Raw genomic sequence first — 19,687 nt, 5'->3', positions numbered from 1 at the left:
GCAACTGGAATGGGATCTTGCATGAATACCTAACAGCGAACAGTTTCAGGCAAAACCCAGCAGATTATTGTGTTTATACCAAAGAGACAAAAAATGGCATGGTGATTATGATCATCTGGGTGGACGACCTGATAATTGCTGCTGACAATGAAAAGGTAATGAAGGATGTGAAAGAAATGCTTTCAGTCAGATTTAAGATGAAAGACTTGGGCAGACTTAAGCATTTTCTGGGTATTGATTTCACTCAGTCTGATGGATGTGTAACAATGTCACAAGAAACCTATGTCAACAAGATGCTGATGAGGTTTAACATGCAGAACTGTAAACCCAGAGAAACTCCCTGTGATCAGAAGTTGTGTTACACAGAAGGTGCTACTAAGATAAGAGATGTGAGGATGTATAGAGAGGCTGTAGGCAGTCTTATATACCTCGCATCAGGTACCCGTCCTGACCTGAGTTTTGTGGTAAGCAAGTTATCACAACATTTCCACAGAAGAACAGTGGGGAACTGTGAAACATGTGTTGAGATATCTCAAAGGGTCCAAAGATAAGAAGTTGTGTTTTAGAAGAAACACAGATGAAAATTTGGGTCTAGTGGCCTACAATGATGCTGATTGGGCAGGTGACACCGCTGACAGACGCAGCACTACTGGTTACTGTGTACGTCTATGTAACAACAGTTCTTTAGTTTCATGGAAGACCAAGAAACAGCCCACTGTGGCGTTCTCTACCTGTGAAGCAGAGTATATGGCTCTGGCTTCCACAATGCAAGAGTGTATATATTTAGAACAGCTTTTGAAAGGTATAGATGACTACAGATACACTCAAACAATAGGACAACCAGGGAACAATTGCCCTGGCTAAAAACCCTGTGAGCCGACAGAGGTGCAAACATGTGGACATTAAATATCATTTTGTAAGGTCCATTGTAAATGGAGAGAAAATGTGTCCATTATATTGCACCACTGAAGAAATGGTTGCAGATCTTATGACCAAACCTGTTTCTAAGCTAAAACTTGCTAAGTTTGCTGACGTTATGTTTGGTGCTTAAAAGAAGAAAAAAGAGAGAAAAAGAAAAAAGGAAGTGTGGTAGAGATTGTACAACTGTTTATCGTTTATTGCACAACTTTTCTTTAGATTCCAGCAACCTGTGTTAAGAGGGGGTGTTAAGATATTCATTGTGTGTACTCATGTTGTACAGTGTTTAACTGCATTATGGTTACTGTGGTTTAACAGAGACAGTATTTTAGTTGTCACCACAAGGAGGCACTGTTTCATTGTAAGAGTACGGATGCTGCGTCATCACGCTCCTAAGAAGAAAAAAAGTATACCACAACGAAAATGGCACCCATGAGGAAAGTTTTGCCGCGTGTTGATGTGGAATAAAGTTCCCAAAATATTAAGGACATTTTTGCCTCCGTCGTCATTTTCCTTCGAGTTGATCGCTGTCGATGCTGCAATACTCAACACACTATTTCACTAAGTTATTTAGATGAGAAAATATATATTTGGCACATTTGAGGAAAATACTAATAAAATGAAATAAAATTAATGTTCCCTTCAGAAATCTTAAATTTTTTTTCTCTTTTTTAATCGATAAAATAGTTGTTTTTCTCTTTCAATCACTCTCGTAGCAGTAGGATTTACATGAAAAGAAAAAAATTAGAGTGAAAAATGTAAATTTTTGCACTCTCTGGGCAACTGACTCAGTGACTCAGATTACTCAAATTACTCGATTCATTTTGGTGAGTGACTCATTCAAACTCAATCCAGTAAAAAGAATCACATTTACCATCATTAGTCTGTCTTTTCATGGTCCGGCTCTATGCTGGTTGAGATCAATTTGGTGAGCTTGGCCCATGAGAAGTCCGTAAGAAATAACTTGGATGAATCTGTAAGAGTTTTTGGAAAGGGAAGCAGGAGACTGTTATTGTAGAGTGGATTGAGGAGAGAGTGGAGCTGTTCAGTTAAACAGAGAGTTCAGTTCCTTGCAAAACAAATAAGTTTTAAAACAAGACAAAATCTGTTGTGTTCTACAAATTAATTTGAGAATTGTAGAAAAAAGACATGGCATTTTTTTATTACTATGTCAACCCCTTTTAGTTTTGTAAACATCAGAGGTCTTATTTTATTCTTACTTTTTTTACATTTATTTGAGAATTAGGCCATTTAATTAAGATAGATTTAATGTTGTTGGTTAAAAAGATCTGGTTGGATATTATATTTTATTCTGTATTTCTATTTTTCAAGACTTTGTGTATTGTCTTTTTTTAATATGTATATATATATATATATATATATATATATATATATATATATATATATATATATATACACACACACATGTATGTGCATATATATTTTATTTGATTTTTTCCTGTTTTGTTTTTAACGTTGTCAGGGGGTTTGCATGCCTCAATGACGCTAAAAGCTAGATCAGTAGAAGCTTAGCCTTCAGGTTGGACATCCAAGTAAGCCAGGTCTTAGAGTAGAGGCCTGACAAAGTGCAATCCAATTAAATGACAAAAACAGATATCCAGAGCACCCCACCCAACCCTCACCCATTTCCCGCCTCCATTTCCACCATGTGCCCCTTTACATTTCTGTCTGCCCCCTCATATATGCCTTTCTAGAACCGGCCCTATCTGTACATCTCATGCTCTCCTCTCTTTTCACTATTTCAAAATGGTGGAAGCAGTGAAAAGATCTGCAGTGTATTATTTACAATACGACAGGATGAAGATTAGTTTTAGATGGCATTTAATCCACTGCAGCTGACTAATCTATTGGTGTGATATTTGTGAAAACGTTTCAAACTTTGTCTATGTCTGGAGGGATCTAGCACACCAACATCAAAGACAGAATTAGTGTCTGGTTTGAGACTCAATCCAAAAACATAAATATTCTCTTTGTGTGAAGATCTCTGCCATCATTACAGGTAAGAGCCATAGAACTGGACCTTCAAAGGTCACTGAGTAAGAACAGCTTTATATTTGGTGGATGGATCTAACCAGTCAGTATTAAAGTCTCTTCTGGTCCATCTGTCACCTCTGTACAGTATAATATTTGGTTTCAGGGGTTTAATTTTAGTGTTCAGAGAGTTTCAGAGTGCAGTGATTCCTGCTTAATGAAGGTCAACCTGTGTTCTGAGTAAAGTAGTTGGACATTTATGAAACATCCTGATCAGATTTTGAACCACCTCAGCTTTCTCCTTACAGATACAGCCTCTCTGAGCTGCTGAAACATTCTCTGCTCAGTAAATGAGAGTGAATTAAAAATATGAAACAGATGGATGAAGCTTCAGAGTCACTTTGACCTTTCTCACATTTTAAACTGTAAATGTCCCCACAACAAGCTGGAGGTCATCTCTCCATGAAGCCAACAAAACCACATCATCTGCAACAAACAGACATGTGATCCTGACACCACCCAACCCAACACCCTCCACCCCTAACTGCACTTAGAAACTCTATTCATAAAAGTGATGAACGCTGTCAGTAACAAAGTCAAACAACATCAACACACAAGCAGTTCGGCTTCACTCATAGGGGTGAGTGAATTCAAGTCAGAGAAACACTGAAAACAGTAGTGGAGAGCTGCTGGTTACACAGCAGAGGACATGATGGAGGATCAGCCTCACTTATGTCTGCCTCATGTTGTCCTTTTGTTTTGTTTTTTTCTCAGTTCCTCAGCCAGAGATTGTGGAGGTTGCAAAGTCTGCCCAGCTGCCCTTTCAAACCACATCCGACCTTCCTCAGGACATTAAAGTGGAGTGGACACTCACTGGGCCCAAGTACAAGAATGTCCATGTGTATGAGAATGGTAACAGCCAGCCAGACAAACAGCACCAAGATTTCAGAGGTCGCACAGAGATGACGGAAGAACCACTGAACACTAAAGACCTCAGTCTGACCCTGAAAGACCTCCGCCTGACTGACAGTGGAGTCTACACCTGCACCGTCTACAACGAGGATGGAGACATGCTGCTACAGAAAACAGTGACTCTCAGTGTCAGAGGTGAGTGTATAGAGATGTGTAAAGCAGCCGGTATTTGTATTTGTATTCGAGTAAAATTCAAAATAGGCGTAAAAATACATTTTTTTGCATTCCACTTCTAATTAACGTTACAGTGTAAGTGTTTTTTAATTATATATATTATAATAATTATGGATATGCAATATTAGTTGATCTTTTTCCATAAATCCAGCAATGAACATGTAACAAGGAACGTAATTGAAAAGAAAATAACATATCAGCCATTGCCTCATCCATGGTTAAACCAACAACTTATAAAATACCATTGTGAGCATTATGAACCTCACTACCACCCGTCCTTGTTGGAGGACACTGAACAGACAGCTCTCGGAGGAGGCGGACGCATCTTTCCCTCTCTCCCTCCCTCATCTTCCCTGCTGTTGCTTCTATGTGTTTGTCTAGTCTCAATTAACTCTAACCCTCAAAGGGTTTCTCACTCTTGTTCTCTAAAACCTAAAGAATTATGAATTTGATCAGCTGGTCGGAATTTACACCCTGCTAGGCTTGGGAGAGCCCGATTGTCCTGCGGAGACGTTTGCTGCCGGATACTCGATGGTCGGTTGCATCGTGTGTCTGGCAACACTCTCGACGGACGACATTGAATGACATCTACCAATTTGAAACCGCGATAAGTTCTGGCTGTTTGGAGCTGGCTTGGAGCTGGCTTGGAGCTGGCTTGGAGCTGGCTTATCGAAGAACAAGAAGTGGCTACAGCTGTTCAAAATCCCATAAGGCTGACTGACAGATCGGCAGCGTTACAGAAAAAAACACTGAAAAAGTACACAACAATGGGAAAGTACAAGAGGGAAAAAAAGAGACCTCTACTCATGCTGGGCACCTATGGGAGGACAGCATGAGAACAGGAAACAAAATTGGATGCAGTTAGAATAGAATTAGAATAGAATAGAATTCAACTTTATTGTCATTGCACATGTCACAGGTACAAGGCAACGAAATGCAGTTTGCATCCATCCAGAAGTGCTTTAGCCATGATACAGATATATTACAATATATATTAGCAATAATATAGATATGTAAGTATATTACAGAAATGGGTCTATTATGGTATGTTATAATGTACACGGTATGAAGTATGTTGTGAATATTCTATAACTATAAATATGTACAGGCTGTAGTGAGTACAAGCTATGTACAGGCTATGAACAGGATATAAATATGAAAAACTATACAGAATATGAAATAAATAACTTTACAGAAATCTGAGATATACAGTTATACAGAAATGTGAACTATGCAAGTTGTAAACAGTTGTAGGGTTAAAAATTATCGTATGTACAGAATGATTATTTACACAGAGCTATACAGTAGTGCAGTTAAGATAAGTGAGGGTGTGGATAATTTCTACAGAGGCTATATAAAGTGCTAGTGGTTGTGAGTGGTGGTTCAGTCCATGTTATTATTGTGTGTTTGAGGGTACGGTTGTCCATTGTGTGTGTGTGTGTAGGTGGTTGTGGGTGTGTGTATGTCCAGTCCATGAGTTTAATGTGGGTCAGATGTCAGGAGGCAGAGTTCAGGAGTCTGACAGCTGTGGGGAAGAAGCTGTTCCGGTACCTGGTGGTCTTAGTCCAGAGGCCCCTGTAGCGCCTCCCAGAGGGCAGGAGGGTGAAGAGTCCATGTGATGGGTGACTGGGGTCTTTGATGATTTTCCCAGCCCTTTTCAGACACCGCTTCCTGTAGATGTCTTTTATGGCAGGAAGTGGTGCTCCGGCGATGCGCTGGGCAGTTTTCACGACCCTCTGCAACGCCTTCCGGTCCGAGGCAGAGCAGTTCCCGTAGCAGACTGTTATACAGTTGGTCAGGATGCTCTCGATGGTGCAGCGATAGAAGTTCACCAGGATGTCTGAGGACAGGTGGTTCTTCCTCAGAGTCCTCAAGAAGAAGAGGCGCTGGTGAGCCTTCTTGACCAGCTTGGAGCAGTTGATCGTCCAGATGAGATCCTCGGAGATGTGGACTCCCAGGAACTTGAAGCTGCTCACACGCTCCACAGCCGTCCCCTTAATGTGGATGGGTGGATGTGGGTCAGCATTCCTCCTGTAGTCCACGATGAGCTCCTTGGTCTTCTCGGTATTAAGCAGCAGGTTGTTTGTGTCGCACCACTCAGCCAGACGATCCACCTCCTCCCTGTAGGCGGCCTCATCGTTGTCACTGATGAGGCCAATCACCGTGGTGTCATCTGCAAACTTAATGATGGTGTTGGAACCATCAGCAGGTCTGCAGTCGTGGGTGAAGAGGGAGTAGAGGAAAGGGCTCATCACACAGCCTTGTGGTACACCGGTGTTCATTGTGATGGTAGATGAGCAGCGGTTATCCAGCCGGACATGTTGGGGGCGGTTGGTCAGGACGTCCAGTTGTTCGCACTAAACCCAAACAGTCACCATCTTCACTCATGCAGCTATCCCACTGGCACAAGCTGAAGGCCTGCCAAGGTCGAAGCTGACTGGAACAACAAATTCTTCCCATGATAACAGGATTGTTGTCAGAACTCTTTGTCCTGACAACAACGCCTCCTCCCATCCAATGTGGACACCGGATCAGCTGGAGGCACAATCGAAGATTGCAGCGGACCCAGATCAGCTGTACACACTGGAACACTCTCCCATGTTGCTTGTCTGTGTTTTATTGTGCTATGGTGTGTTGATATCTGTGCACTCCTGGATTATCCTTTTGTGTTACACATTTCAAGGTTTTTTTTTCTTGCTACCTAGCCTGACCCGTTTTCCCAATGTGATGTTTGTGTTTTGTATGTACGGTGGGCAAGGTCTGTCATCTCGTTTGTAATTGACAAATAAAGGCTATCTCATCTATCTCATCTCATCAACTGACTTGCAGGGGCAGAACATGGCTGTGATGATGAATTGGTGCTGGGGGAGGGGGTTGGCAGACAGTACTAGGAGAGGATGCTTTAAGTGATTATGCATAGCAAATGTTGACAGATGTTTGATATCGCTGCCTCTGTTGACTTGACTTTTGCACACATTACATATCACTTTGGTTTCATCTGCAGCACTGAGTGTAAAATGCTTCCACACAGAATTTGATCAAGTTTTTTTTTGGCTGCTGGAGGACCAAGAGGTGGCTCAGCAGCAGCCACACTCTTTTTTTTTTATTTGGTTGCCCAAATCCATGTGGGGAGTTTCAGTTAATGAGTAATGGGAAGCTATGCTAAGGTTAACTAGCCTATATCTTGCTGTCTGCAAAAGACAGAGTAACTTAAATGTACCACATAACTCCCACAAGTGCATACAATTCGACACAACTACACAAGCATTGTTTTAACCTTTTAAACCAAAGGTTAAAGTTACTCTGTCAACAGCCTATTGTCTAAATGAGCGAGCTAACAGAGCTACGTAAACAGAGCGAACACGACAGACCCGACTGCAGACGTCAATGGAATAATCTCCCGATCTTTATGAAAGTTATAAACATATAAACAGCCTCCAGAACCCAGTTAAGATACAAAAGATACAAAACAAGCTATTCACCAAAAATAGTGATGCAGTTCAGTCTTTTTTTGCTCAGCCGAGCCTCTCTGTTGCTGTGTGGAGCAGCCCGTGTCAGTCACCTCTTTCACACGTCCCTCACTCATCCGGTTATGCACTGCGGCCTCATAAGGAAACTCAGCTTTTTGATATAAAGTTTTTCTTGTTCCTGAATACAAATATTTTTAAAAGTATTTGTGCAAAATAAGTATTTGTATAAAACACGATATTTGTGCCTCTCTGAATACCGTATTCGGGTTTGGCTCCACCCCTATGAGTGTAACAGCTGTTTGTCCACAGTGACTAAAAACAAGAGTGAAGAGTGATGGGGGATCAAATTCACTGATGTCTGTCTGTCTGTACACTGATATTTTGCTTTCAGATGTTGGGATGGAGATGGTGTCTACACAAGGGCTAAAGTTTGTAATGCTTCCCTTCAAAATACCACGTGACCTTCCTCAGGGTACCACAGTGGAGTGGAGACACAACAATGTGGAAGTCTACAAGTACACGGATGTAAATGTTGACTCACAGCACGTGGATGACAGAGGTCGCACAGAGATGAAGGAAGACGCACTGAGAACTGGAGACCTCAGTCTGACCCTGAAAGACCTCCACCTTACTGACAGTGGAGTCTACACCTGCACCGTCTACAACAAGGATGGACTCATGCTGCTACAGAAATCAGTGACTCTCAGAGTCAGAGGTGAGAGTAACAGCTGTTTGTCCACAGACTGAATGTGGATCTGTGATAACCTGATATGACAAACAAACTGACTGAAAAGAAACTTTTGAATCTAAATGGGGAACATACAACAGATTTTGAGTTTTCAAAACTGTTGGATCATGTCAGAAAAAATGAAGTGATGAGTGTGCTTTTCACTGAGCTCCTTCATCACTCTGACATGTTGGACCACTGTTAATAAGGAGCTCATTACGTTCACTGACACTGGTCTCTGAACTGTTCATACATTAAACCATTAACAACACACTCTTTGTCCACATCACTGTCTAAAGAAAAAACATTGTGTCTTGGTCAGCTGTGAGAGACTAAAAAAAGCAGCATACAGCTGCACAGCTGTTTGTGCAGCCTCACACATCAACACACAAGCAGTTGAGCTCCAAGTCAGAGAAACACTGAAAACAGGAGTGAAGAGCTGCTGGTTACACAGCAGAGGACATGATGGAGGATCAACCTCACTGATGTTTGTCTGATCTCTTTTCAGAGAGTCAGCCAGAGGTAGTGGAGGTGAAACAGGGGTTGGGGTCTGTCCAGCTGCCCTTTGAAACCACATCTATCCTTTCTCAGGATGTCACAGTGGAGTGGAGGCTCACTGAACCCAAGTATATGGTGGTCCACATGTATACGTGTGGAAACGATCAGCCAGACAAACACAACCAGATTTACAGAGGTCGGACAGAGATGAATAAAGAGCCACTAGAAAATGGAGACCTCAGTCTGACCCTGAAAGACCTCCACCTCACTGACAGTGGATTCTACACCTGCACCGTCTACAACAAGGACGGACACATGCTGCTACAGAAATCAGTGACTCTCAGTGTCAAAGGTGAGTGTAAGAAATCAGAGGTCTTTAGTAAATGAGTGATAAGTGTTGTCGGCTTGTCGATTGTCGTGTTGGTAGTACTTTTGATTAGCAAAGCGTAGTTGTCCCTCCACCTTATACATTAGTTAATCATCCAACTCTTGCTTCTGCTCTTTCAATGAGTTCAAAGTCTCAGTGTCTTTAGTTACCTGATAGACTTTTTTCTAATTTCTTAATTTTGTTTTCTAGTTCTGTTTGTTCTGCTAGTCTCTCTTTTTTCACTCTTGATGAAACTGCTATAATATTACCTCTCAAATAACTTTTGACACTCTCCCACAAGATTGAAGGGGACACCTCATTATTATCATTGAATTGAATATATTCAGTCAGACTCTTTTGAAGTTCTTGTCGAGTTGTTTCGTTATTCAAGACAGATACATCGGCTCTCCAATATTTAAAATGATTGTTTGGATTCATTCCAAACACACTTGGCTCTGATGTTTGTCAGCTTTAATTGCTTTACTGCATCTCGTACCAGTGCCCTCCTCTTTTGCAGTTCCGGGGAAAATCATGGTCAAAATATATCTGCGTGCCCGTTATATAAGACACATTTCTGATCCCAGGCTTGTCATAGAACGGTCTCTTTCACAGAGGAGTCCCAGAATCTGACCACCAGTGAGCCCGGTGGTGCATCTGGGTTCTTGGGTTTAGCAGCGGAACAGAAAATACCTAATGCCAGCATAATCCCCACCTGGCATCCCTAGGATTTCAAACTGCACATCACTTGACGGAGTTTCTTTGCAACAGTAGTATAACTTCAGACACTGGCCTTAAGCAAAGTTTTGGAACACTGTCTCTGACAACTTTCACCTCGACCTTCCTGACCTTTCCATCATCACTTGGAAAAGTCCCTGTGATCAGTCCTGTGGGCCAGTCATGTCTCTTCAGTGAATTGTCTTTCATTAGAACAACGTCTCCGTCCATGAGATTAGGTCTCTCCATTCTCCATTTCTTTCGACCTTGTAGACTACTGAGGTACTCCCTCTTCCACCTCCCCTATAATGTGTTGGCTAAGCTTTGATCTTCTGAGTTAGCAGCATAGCAGGAGTGAGGATGAGAGGTTCATCTGGATCTGTGGACACTGAAGTAAGTGGTCTGGAATTGACAATTGCAGTTACCTCTGCCATAAATGTTGTCAGGACCTCATGTGTTAGCTGAACAGACCCAAGCTTGAGGAACATTGCGTCAAGGATCCGACGTGTGACACCGATCATCCTCTCCCAGCTTCCCCCCATGTGTGAAGAGTGGGGAGGGTTGAACAGCCATACACAGCCCTGATCAGACAGGTAGTTGGACACTTCCTTGTTGTTACAGCCTTTGGTTACTCAGAGTTAAAAGGTGAAGCTGGTCAATTAACCTTTTATCTTTCTGCCTTATTTTTTTTAAGAAGAAAAGCTTATGTTGAAATTTTCATTATTATTATTTAAAGACAATTTTGAAAATGTACTTAACGTACTTAAAATAACACTATTTTTTTTTAAATGGTAAATGGCCTGTATTTGTATAGTGCTTTACTAGTCCCTAAGGACCCCAAAGCACTTTACACATCCAGTCATCCACCCAATTAACTTTTTAATTTTTATTGCCAAAAATAACAATAACAACATGACCTGAGACCAAATCTGCAGTATATAATGGTGAGGGTTATTCAAAAACTTAATTTAAAAGGAAAAACATACATACATACATACATACCTAAGCACAGATGTAACAATGATAAGACTTGAGTGTCCTTTCAAGATATTTTATAATTGGTCTCCATTTTTTCTCAAAGGTTGGCACTTTTAGTTGTAGTTGAGCTGTTATCCGTTCCATCGTATAGACATGTCTAGTTTTCAGAAGCCACTGGGCAACTGTGGGTGCTTCTGGTTTGAGCCAGTGGATTGTTATCATTTTTATTGCAGTCATGAGGAGGAGATGCAGGAGAAATCGCTGTTCATAAGAGAAACCATCAGGAAAGATATCCAACAAAAAGATCAGAGGATCCATTGGGAGGTTAACTGACAATATGCCCTGTGTAATGTTCTTGACATCCATCCAGTACTGTTGTATGTAAACACAGTCCCAAAAAATATGCGTCTGGTCCCCACAGACCCACACCCTCTCCAACATTTATCACTGACACTACTTTTGGATAGAAAGGTTTTCAGTGGAGTTCTAAAAAATCTTAATTTAACCTTCCAGTCGAATTCCTTCCACATTTGACTCCCCGCCCCTCTATGGCAGCCACAACAGACACTCTCCCATGTGACATCATCCAAAATTATATTGAGTTCCATTTCCCATTGTTGTTTTATATGATAGGTATTATCAGACATATCAATCTGCAGTTTCTGGTAGATCAAAGACACTTGGTTTTTCAATTGCCTGTGGTAAAACAAAACCTGTTTGATCAGGTTTCACTAGTTTTTTTTATATGTTTTTGGATTCTATTTGTAATAATGGCTGTAAAAAATTTTAAATCAACACAGAGCAGGCTGATAGGGCGATAAGACATGCATAAAGTCGGGTCTTTGCTTTCTTTATGGATGACACTAATAATAGCTTCAGACCATGACTGGTGGGGATCACCTTTCAATAACGCATAATTATAAAGTTTGCATAACAATGGTGTTAGCTCTTTTTCAAAAAAATTGTAATACTCCCCAGGCAGGCCATCCACTCTGGGAGACTTGTTTTTCAGTTTTTCAATAATGTTTTTTATTTCTTCAATGGTGATTGGATTTGTTATTAGTTCAGCCTCTTCCTGAGACAGTTTACTAAGATTGATCGGGTTAAGAAATTGTTCAATCTTTTCAATTTCATTTGGGACATTTTCGTCTTTATATAATTCCTGATAATACAGAGAAAATGCTTTTGCAACTTCCTTAGGTAGGCACACCATTTTTCCGGAGTTTGGACATTTGATTTTATGAACAACCCTACTTGATTGCTCTTTACGCAGCTGAAATGTATAAAGACTGCAATCCACCAACGGCAGCTCCATCCATATATATATATATTTCAAATGTGAGTACACCGCTCACGTTTTGGTAAATATTTTATGCTATCCTTTCATGCGACAACATTGAAGATTTGGCAGACCTGGTCGCGCCAAAAAGAAAACGGTGAAAGTACACACATCAGGGACAACAGGAAAAAAAAGAACTCTACTCGAACTGGGCTCCTAACTGGGAGACCAGTTCAACTTGAGAAAGAGTGTCCTTTTACCCGGTTTGGCAAAAGTCAACAGTCCTCAGCTGACATGTGTGTCCTTAAAGGATAGGGGCAGAGAGTCAAAACACAGTCCCATTATGAAGGAGAAGAAGTTTTTGTTCTTGTTGTGGAATTTTTAAATAACCTACAAACACCCCAAGTGAACTGTGGTCGCAAATGTTGAAGCCATCCTGATAACCTTCTCCCACCAACGATGTGGAAATCCAACCTCTTTAGACCCAATTAAAATCAAGACACTCAAAAAGATGCCCTGGAAAAGAGTAGAATTCTTGGAACAGAGTTTAATACACTGAATCATATGAACAGCAGGAAAAATACATACAGACATTTAGAGTTACATAGCAGAAAGCAAGCAAAGCAAAACCCTGGGGTGTACAGCCTTAAGCGCAGACAGCAGAGCAACACAGAGACGGACAGGAAGTAGCAGCAGGAGAAAAAGTGCTGGGGGTGTCCTCTGGCCCCCTAATATATAGGGACCAGTATCCCCGCCCCCTGCTGCTGGGTAACTTGCCCACCCGTCCAAACACAGCTGCAGGGGTCAGGTACAGGCCAGGGTCTTGGCCAAAGGCCAGTCAGGACTCTGACTACCCCTTGCTCTGGCTTATCACAACAGGTCATGACATAGTCAAACATCACACATTAATCCTAATTACTAAATCTCACACAGCAAGTGGCACAATCTCATAATATATAATCTTATAACTACATAAGTTACATGCTTCAGTGTAGGTTCAAAGTATGTGTGTGTGTGTGTGATTATATCGTGTGTGTGTGTGTGTGTGTGTGTGTGTGTGTGTGTGCGTGTGTGTGTGTGTGTGATTATATCGTATGATATTTTATTGTGATGTGTTCAGGATCTCTGTTACAATGTTACTCTTTTGGTTGTGCTGCATGAAAGATGTTGAGTGTGTATTAGGGAAGGTTAGTTACCAGAGCTGGAGAGTGAGTTATTCAGGCGAACTCTCAACAGCATTAACTGCCCTGTTACTGTAAAACCTTAATAAACCTCGGTGAAGCAAAATGTCTTGTGCTTCAGACTCTACATGAAAGTTAAAATATATATGTTCAGTGCACATAGATATATAGTGTATATAGTTACATAGTTATACATATACAAAAATCCACCACAGAACGTTTTGACGTGGTTTAATAACATATTGCAATATGGGGAGAAACATCACAACCAAACACCAGGGTGATCTCTGACGATGGCCACCACCCACACAGACAAAGAACTTTCCACAATGATTACATGTTGGCCCATCTCATGGGGGGGGCTATACCTACAGCCCCATCCTTAAAACCTTCACCTTCACAGAGAGAGAATTAGGACCCTGTTTTCTGCTTAGCAGAAAAACAACCATGGAAAACAGCCTAGCTACCTTACCAAATGTACACAAGTCAAGTAGCTGTGCAATGTACATGCTATAATTGTACTATAATCTGGGACACCTCCTCTACTAGAAGGAAAAACCATTTGGAAAACATATCAACCATCATCAAACCACATTTTCCTTTCAGATCAATAACTTACTTGGGTCATCAAAACCTTATCTGAACATGGATGTACCACCTGTAGAGGTCTCTATCTGGTTGGTTAGCCATCATGTCCGTCTGGAAAGCCCACAGGATCTTAGCTCGGTCATTCTCCTCCACCCAAGGGGGTGTCTCCCATTTTGACCTCGGGACTTCCAGGCCATAGTCAGCACAGATGTTTCTGTATACTATGCCGGCCACTTGGTTATGGCGTTTTATGTATGCCCTGCTTGGTAACTGATTAGCCAAGGCTATAAATCTTTGCATGCCAGTTTCCAAGGCCTCCGGTATGGATAGCTTGCTGTACTTCTTAGCCACCCCTTTCTTCATCACACCTTTCTGCAGATCCTATAGTTGGTTAACTTCTCTCTGTGCTACCTTGATCTTGGCCTCTAGTCTCCTTCTCCATGGAGGGCACTGCTCCTTGTGGTTGTTCATCTTGTAACCAACTAGGGCTGGGCGATATGGCACAAAATTCATATCTCGATATTCTTTAGCTGGATGGTGATATACGATATATATCTCGCTATTTTTTTAAAGCCATAAAGTAAGAACAAACAGAGTTCTTAGTCAAAGCTGTGTCCCAAGTCTCACACAGGCACTTTTATTAACATACAGCGTACAAGAAAAAATTACTCAGAAATAAATTATCAGCATTTATTAAATAATAATGCTCCATAAATAAAAGAAAACTATGTTGTTTTTGTGCATAACAAAAAGCTCACGATTGTGCAGTCAAAATGTAAACTAACAGACGCTGAGCATAATAGCAAAGACAGATTTCACAGCTGCTCTGTTCCCAAGTTCTGCTGTGTGACTGACAGCCTGGAGTTTGAAATCGTGAGCATGTCTCTTAACAGGTGCCATTTGTGGTCCTTATACACACACAATATAGTAATATTATGATGAAGCACAGTACGTATTACTCCGCGAGGCTCCTAGCTGTAATTTTCTGAAAATTTATCAAGCCGTGCGGCTTCATTGCTCACCAAAGTCGTACTAAAACATTTTTGACATGTTTTTGAGCGCTGTGTACCACATGAAATCCGTTTCAGGTCAGCAAGCACAACCAGAACTCTTATAATTCGTATAGAATTCAGGCACACTTGTCACGGCGGGGTGTGCCGGTGTGAAAACGAGGTAGACCCAGATGCAGACACGGTGGAGACAAAACGAAGTTTCAAAAACAAAGTGAGCCTTTATTGTGGTTGATGGCACGAGAAAAACATGAAACTAAGGAAAATAAGGAGACTATGAACACTGTGTTAACAAAAGGCTATGACACTCGGTGAAAAAACTATGAAAAACTATGAACACTGAGTAAACTAGGAAACACAGTGAAACCATGAGACAAACCTATGAAACCAGTGGTGAGGATAACAGACGACCTGACAAAGACAGTAAGAGACAAAGGACTTAAATATACACATATGGTGATCAGAGGAAGTGGAGACACATTAGGAAACAGCTGACTAAGACGAACATAATGATGCACAGGAAATGTAAACCAAAACACAAAGACATGGAAACTGAACTTTCAAAATAAACAGGAAAACATGATAAGACGAAGGCATGACACGAACTTGACAACATTAACCAGGCCGGCAAGACACATGACCAATAACACACAATAAACAACAAGGGGAACTCTAACACGGGGGAAGATGACACAAAGAAATTAAGAAACCCCAACCTTGAAATGGACTGGATGAGCTAAACTGAACCAGAACACAAATGAATACAAAATGACACAATAACAACCCACATACTGGGTCACGTGACCCAGTACCGTGACACACTGTCGATTTTGCAGAAAATTAAAGGATTTCAGTGTAAGTTTATAGTCCGAAAAATATGGCATACGGGTTTTGTAAGGTGGTTTGTATCGCGGTAGGAGGCTGGGAGACTTTGTGGCCTGGGATACAGCACACAGTTTCACACACTTTTCATTTTGCACTTCATGGCGCTGTTGTAAATGGTGTACATCAGCTGGTTGGTTTCAGTGATGGGATAAAATCAAACAAACATTACAGAGATTTTTTTTTTGTAAAAAAAAAAAAAAAAGTACATTCTCTACAGTCATTTTATATGCTTGCAGGTCATATTTATTATATTTTTATTGGGGTGGGACTCGATTAAAAAACGTAATCTAATTAACTAGAGGCTTTGTAATTAATTAATTCTGATTCTGAAAATTTGCCTCAAAATGCAAATTTTTTTTTGTTTTATTTTAAACAGTTTTAGTGGGCAACAGAATCACATCATAGACATGGATATGAATATTGTAAACTCAAGCTCTTTTAATTTCTGGGGGAAAAAACAAACATTTAAACTGCATATCAATGCAAAACAGAGAAAAAAATATCCCGGCCTAGAAATAAAGTGTTAATTTAAGTACTTTAAGTACATTTTTAAAATGCTATTGTCTTCAAGTAATAATTATAAAAATTTCAACATAACATTGAGTTTTTCTTCTTAAAAAAAGAAGGCAGAAACATGAAAGGTTATTTGAGCAGCTTCACCTTTAAACTCTGAGTAACTTCAGCCAACAGTATTTTGTACGTTAGGCTAAAACACTGTGGTCATTTAACATTTGAGTGCAAAAAATAACAAACCCATTGGACTCACAATCCCTTATTTACTGTCCCATCTCTTTCAGCCAGTTACTGACTGGAAACAGCTGGAGTGAAATCATGTTTAATTTCTGCACTTTAGTAAAAACCTTCAGCAAACACACAAATGGAATCAATGATGCATCAAACTGCTTCCTCCATGTTGCATCAGCTCTGCTATCACACGATGAAGTCAACACCAAACAACTGAAACCAGTGAATCGGAACATGAATCGGTTCATTAGCACCCTTATCTCATTCACGGATTGAATAAGCATACTCCTAAAAACCAGATGTATTTTATTACCAGTTGGCTTTATAAATCCATCTCACAGTCTGCATTGGCAGACCTGTCCATGGTTGGTGAACTGCTGAAATCTGCAAACACAGGAAGTCCTGAGAATTTAGACAGTGAAGGAAATACAAACACGGAGGATCATGGACAAATGAAACAGATCATTTTATAAAGTTTGAATCTTCAAAGAGACAAGAAGCTCGAATGACCGAATGATGCTAACGTTGTGTGTTTGGAATCTGAATCTAAAATTAGCTGGGGCTCTGAGAAGGTGGAGGTGTTTCTGCATCTTCTTTGGATCACTAATGTTTTCTCCTCTGCAGCAACCTTGGTGGGAGCCATGGCAGACATGCTTCCACGTCTCAGGAGGAGGAGGGCACCAGAGGAACTGGGGTAAGTTCTAGTCAGAGTTTTCAGGGTCACAGAGGTATCTGTGTTTACCTGTTAGATCACCATGGTAAGTTCAGCTGGTCCAGTTTAAATGTGAGTGTACTGAGCAAGACTTTACCACTGACAAGTGGAACGAGGAGCTCAGAGCTCAGTGAATGAGGACATGTAGGGTCACATGGTCACAGAACCTAACCTGTACTCAGCCTGTGCAGGTATGAATCAAAGCGATGGAATTCCAACTGACCAATCACCAATCAGACAACTAATGAACCTGGTTGGAGGATACTAATCACTCTCCAACAGCTGGGAAACTGTCATGCATCAAACCCATGAACCCAAGTGAGTGACTGCCCGCTGTCTCCTCAGGAACAGGAACCCAGAACAGCAACCTCTGATTACTGAAGCAAGAGTCTGAGGAGGAGGAGCTGGTGATGAAGAGCAGTCTCTGTGTCAGCATGTTGTGTATATGCTAGCTATTTTTTGTGTATTCACCCCTGGCGAAGATGAAGATGCAGCTTTGCTTTGGCCTTTTTTGCTAACAGTTAACAGCTAACTTCTACCAGATGTTCTGCAGCTGTTTCTCTAACATTATTAGCTCAAAATGACGATGATCGAGGGTGTGTTTTTCCTCACTGCCTCTGTGCTGTTTCCTTTTGTTATAATTAGGGCCCCACAGATTCATCGAGCCATTTGAATAATTTCATTATAAAAATCCTCGACACAGATTCTTTGGTTCAATACTTCATTTAAAGCACAGATCTGTAGCACTCCATTGTCACCATGGAAACGCAAAACGCTTCACCCAAATTTGTGACTTAAAAAAGACCTGCAAGACAAGCCTTATTTATGAGCAGTGTGAATAAAAAGTGTGACCATATTAAGCTCACACAGCCTCCAGTTTTAAATACACACACTGATAACACAACAGCAGCAGTGTTGGTGACACTGGCACGGTCAACGTGGAGGCGTAGTCTGTTTATACACTGCAAAGACCAAAGAGGCAGCACTCTTTTCTAGAAGGGTGGAGCAGCTGCCCCTCCGTTGGCTCTCCTTGGGCTCACATGCTCTGGGGGCCTCTAGATGTCTGGGGCATGGATCTCCTTGCCTGCTTCATGTTCTGGGGGGATGGGGCTATGGCTGCCCACAAATACTATTAGACACTTACATGGAGAAACCTTTTGAATACAAGTGCAGTCAAGCACACAGGTGTGCAAAGAGGTACTCAAAGAAACACACCATCTTGGTTGGCTGCTGCCTCTAAACATATCTCTATATGCTAACATATAATATTTATTATTTCCTGCTACTAATGCTTATGTTGGTTGCGTGGTTTCCCTGTTGTGTTGTTTTCATTTTCCTTCAGCTTTTTTTCAGCAGGTGGTCAAACAGGTTTTCAGGGTCTTCTCTCTGGCTCTCTTCCACAGCATGTCTGTTTCTGCTTCTAAAAAGGAGTTTTTCCTTCTCATTGTTGCCAAAGTGCTTGCTCGTGGGGGCGGGGGTGTCATATAATTGCTGTTTTTTTTCTGTTTTCTTTGTAATATTGTACTGTCTTTGTCTTGAGGCAGCTGGGGGGTTTGTAATTTGGTGCTATATAAATAATAAATAAAATGGAATTGAATTAAACTGTATGTGTGGCTGAAAGAATTAGTCATAGAGAGGAAGGAAATGATATTTCAGAGGATTTAGTGGTTGATTTCCCTGCAAGTTGTCTGGATGTACCGCGAGCACAGTAATGACTACCATTACATAACTAGTAATTGTGTTTAATCAGTATATGACACACAGATTTTCTAGACCTCAGTGCAGCGTTCTATACTGTTGACCATAATTTTCTATTAGAGCGATTAGAGCATGTTGTAGGCATTACAGGTACTGCGCTGCAGTGGTTTGTATCATATCTAACAGACTCGCAAAGGTTAATTACAGAGTTCCACAGGGTTCAGTAATATGGAACGCCAGGACTGCCATAATGAATTAATTAACACCATTAAATAATTAATTAAATATGGCAATAATTAATTAAAATTGGAAATAATTAATTAAATAAATATTTACGACACATTTAACTAATTGATTATTGACACATTTAAATAATTATTGACACATTTAATTAATTATTGACAGTTTTAATTAATTATTTAATGATTTATTTATTTAATTCATTTTGGCAGCTTTTTTTTTAATGGATAAATCCTAACATTAGTTAAAGATTTGGAAAGCTTCCCCACATTTTTTGAGTAAACAGTGAACCTGATACTATTACTGCACTCTGACTATTTACAGTAAGTCAGTAAACTATTTTTACTATGGATGCAGGGAGCCATAACGAGTGCAGGGTAAGATTTATTTTTTTTGGCCTTTATTTGAAAGGGTACTGTAATAGAATCACAGCAGACTCGACAATGTTTCCATTCCTTTCAGCATACTCTTTATTACCACACAGGTGCTGTACAAACACTGTTGGGTTGGCTGCAGCTTTCCAGCTAAGCCGCACATATC

The 19,687-nt window shown here is 40.7% G+C and overlaps 1 protein-coding gene across 1 annotated transcript in view; it reads left to right on the top strand.

The window, feature by feature from the left end:
* LOC146389429 (uncharacterized) overlaps positions 1-18,762 on the top strand; it is a 41,671-nt gene extending 22,909 nt beyond the window's left edge. The window contains exons 7-11 of the mRNA XM_084910376.1: positions 3,685-4,017; positions 7,918-8,241; positions 8,762-9,103; positions 17,122-17,191; positions 17,555-18,762. Of these exons, the coding sequence (XP_084766502.1) occupies positions 3,685-4,017; positions 7,918-8,241; positions 8,762-9,103; positions 17,122-17,191; positions 17,555-17,603 (1,118 nt within the window). The 3' untranslated portion in view covers positions 17,604-18,762. The remainder of the gene's footprint in view (positions 1-3,684; positions 4,018-7,917; positions 8,242-8,761; positions 9,104-17,121; positions 17,192-17,554) is intronic.
* Positions 18,763-19,687: the final 925 nt, after the last annotated feature.

The sequence above is a fragment of the Perissodus microlepis genome, chromosome 3 (genome assembly GCF_051167445.1).
Source record: "Perissodus microlepis isolate ML-2025 ecotype Zambia chromosome 3, ASM5116744v1, whole genome shotgun sequence".
NCBI lineage: Eukaryota > Metazoa > Chordata > Actinopteri > Cichliformes > Cichlidae > Perissodus > Perissodus microlepis.
Note: the sequence above shows the minus strand (reverse complement) of the source record. Positions and strands in the feature narration are given on the sequence as shown.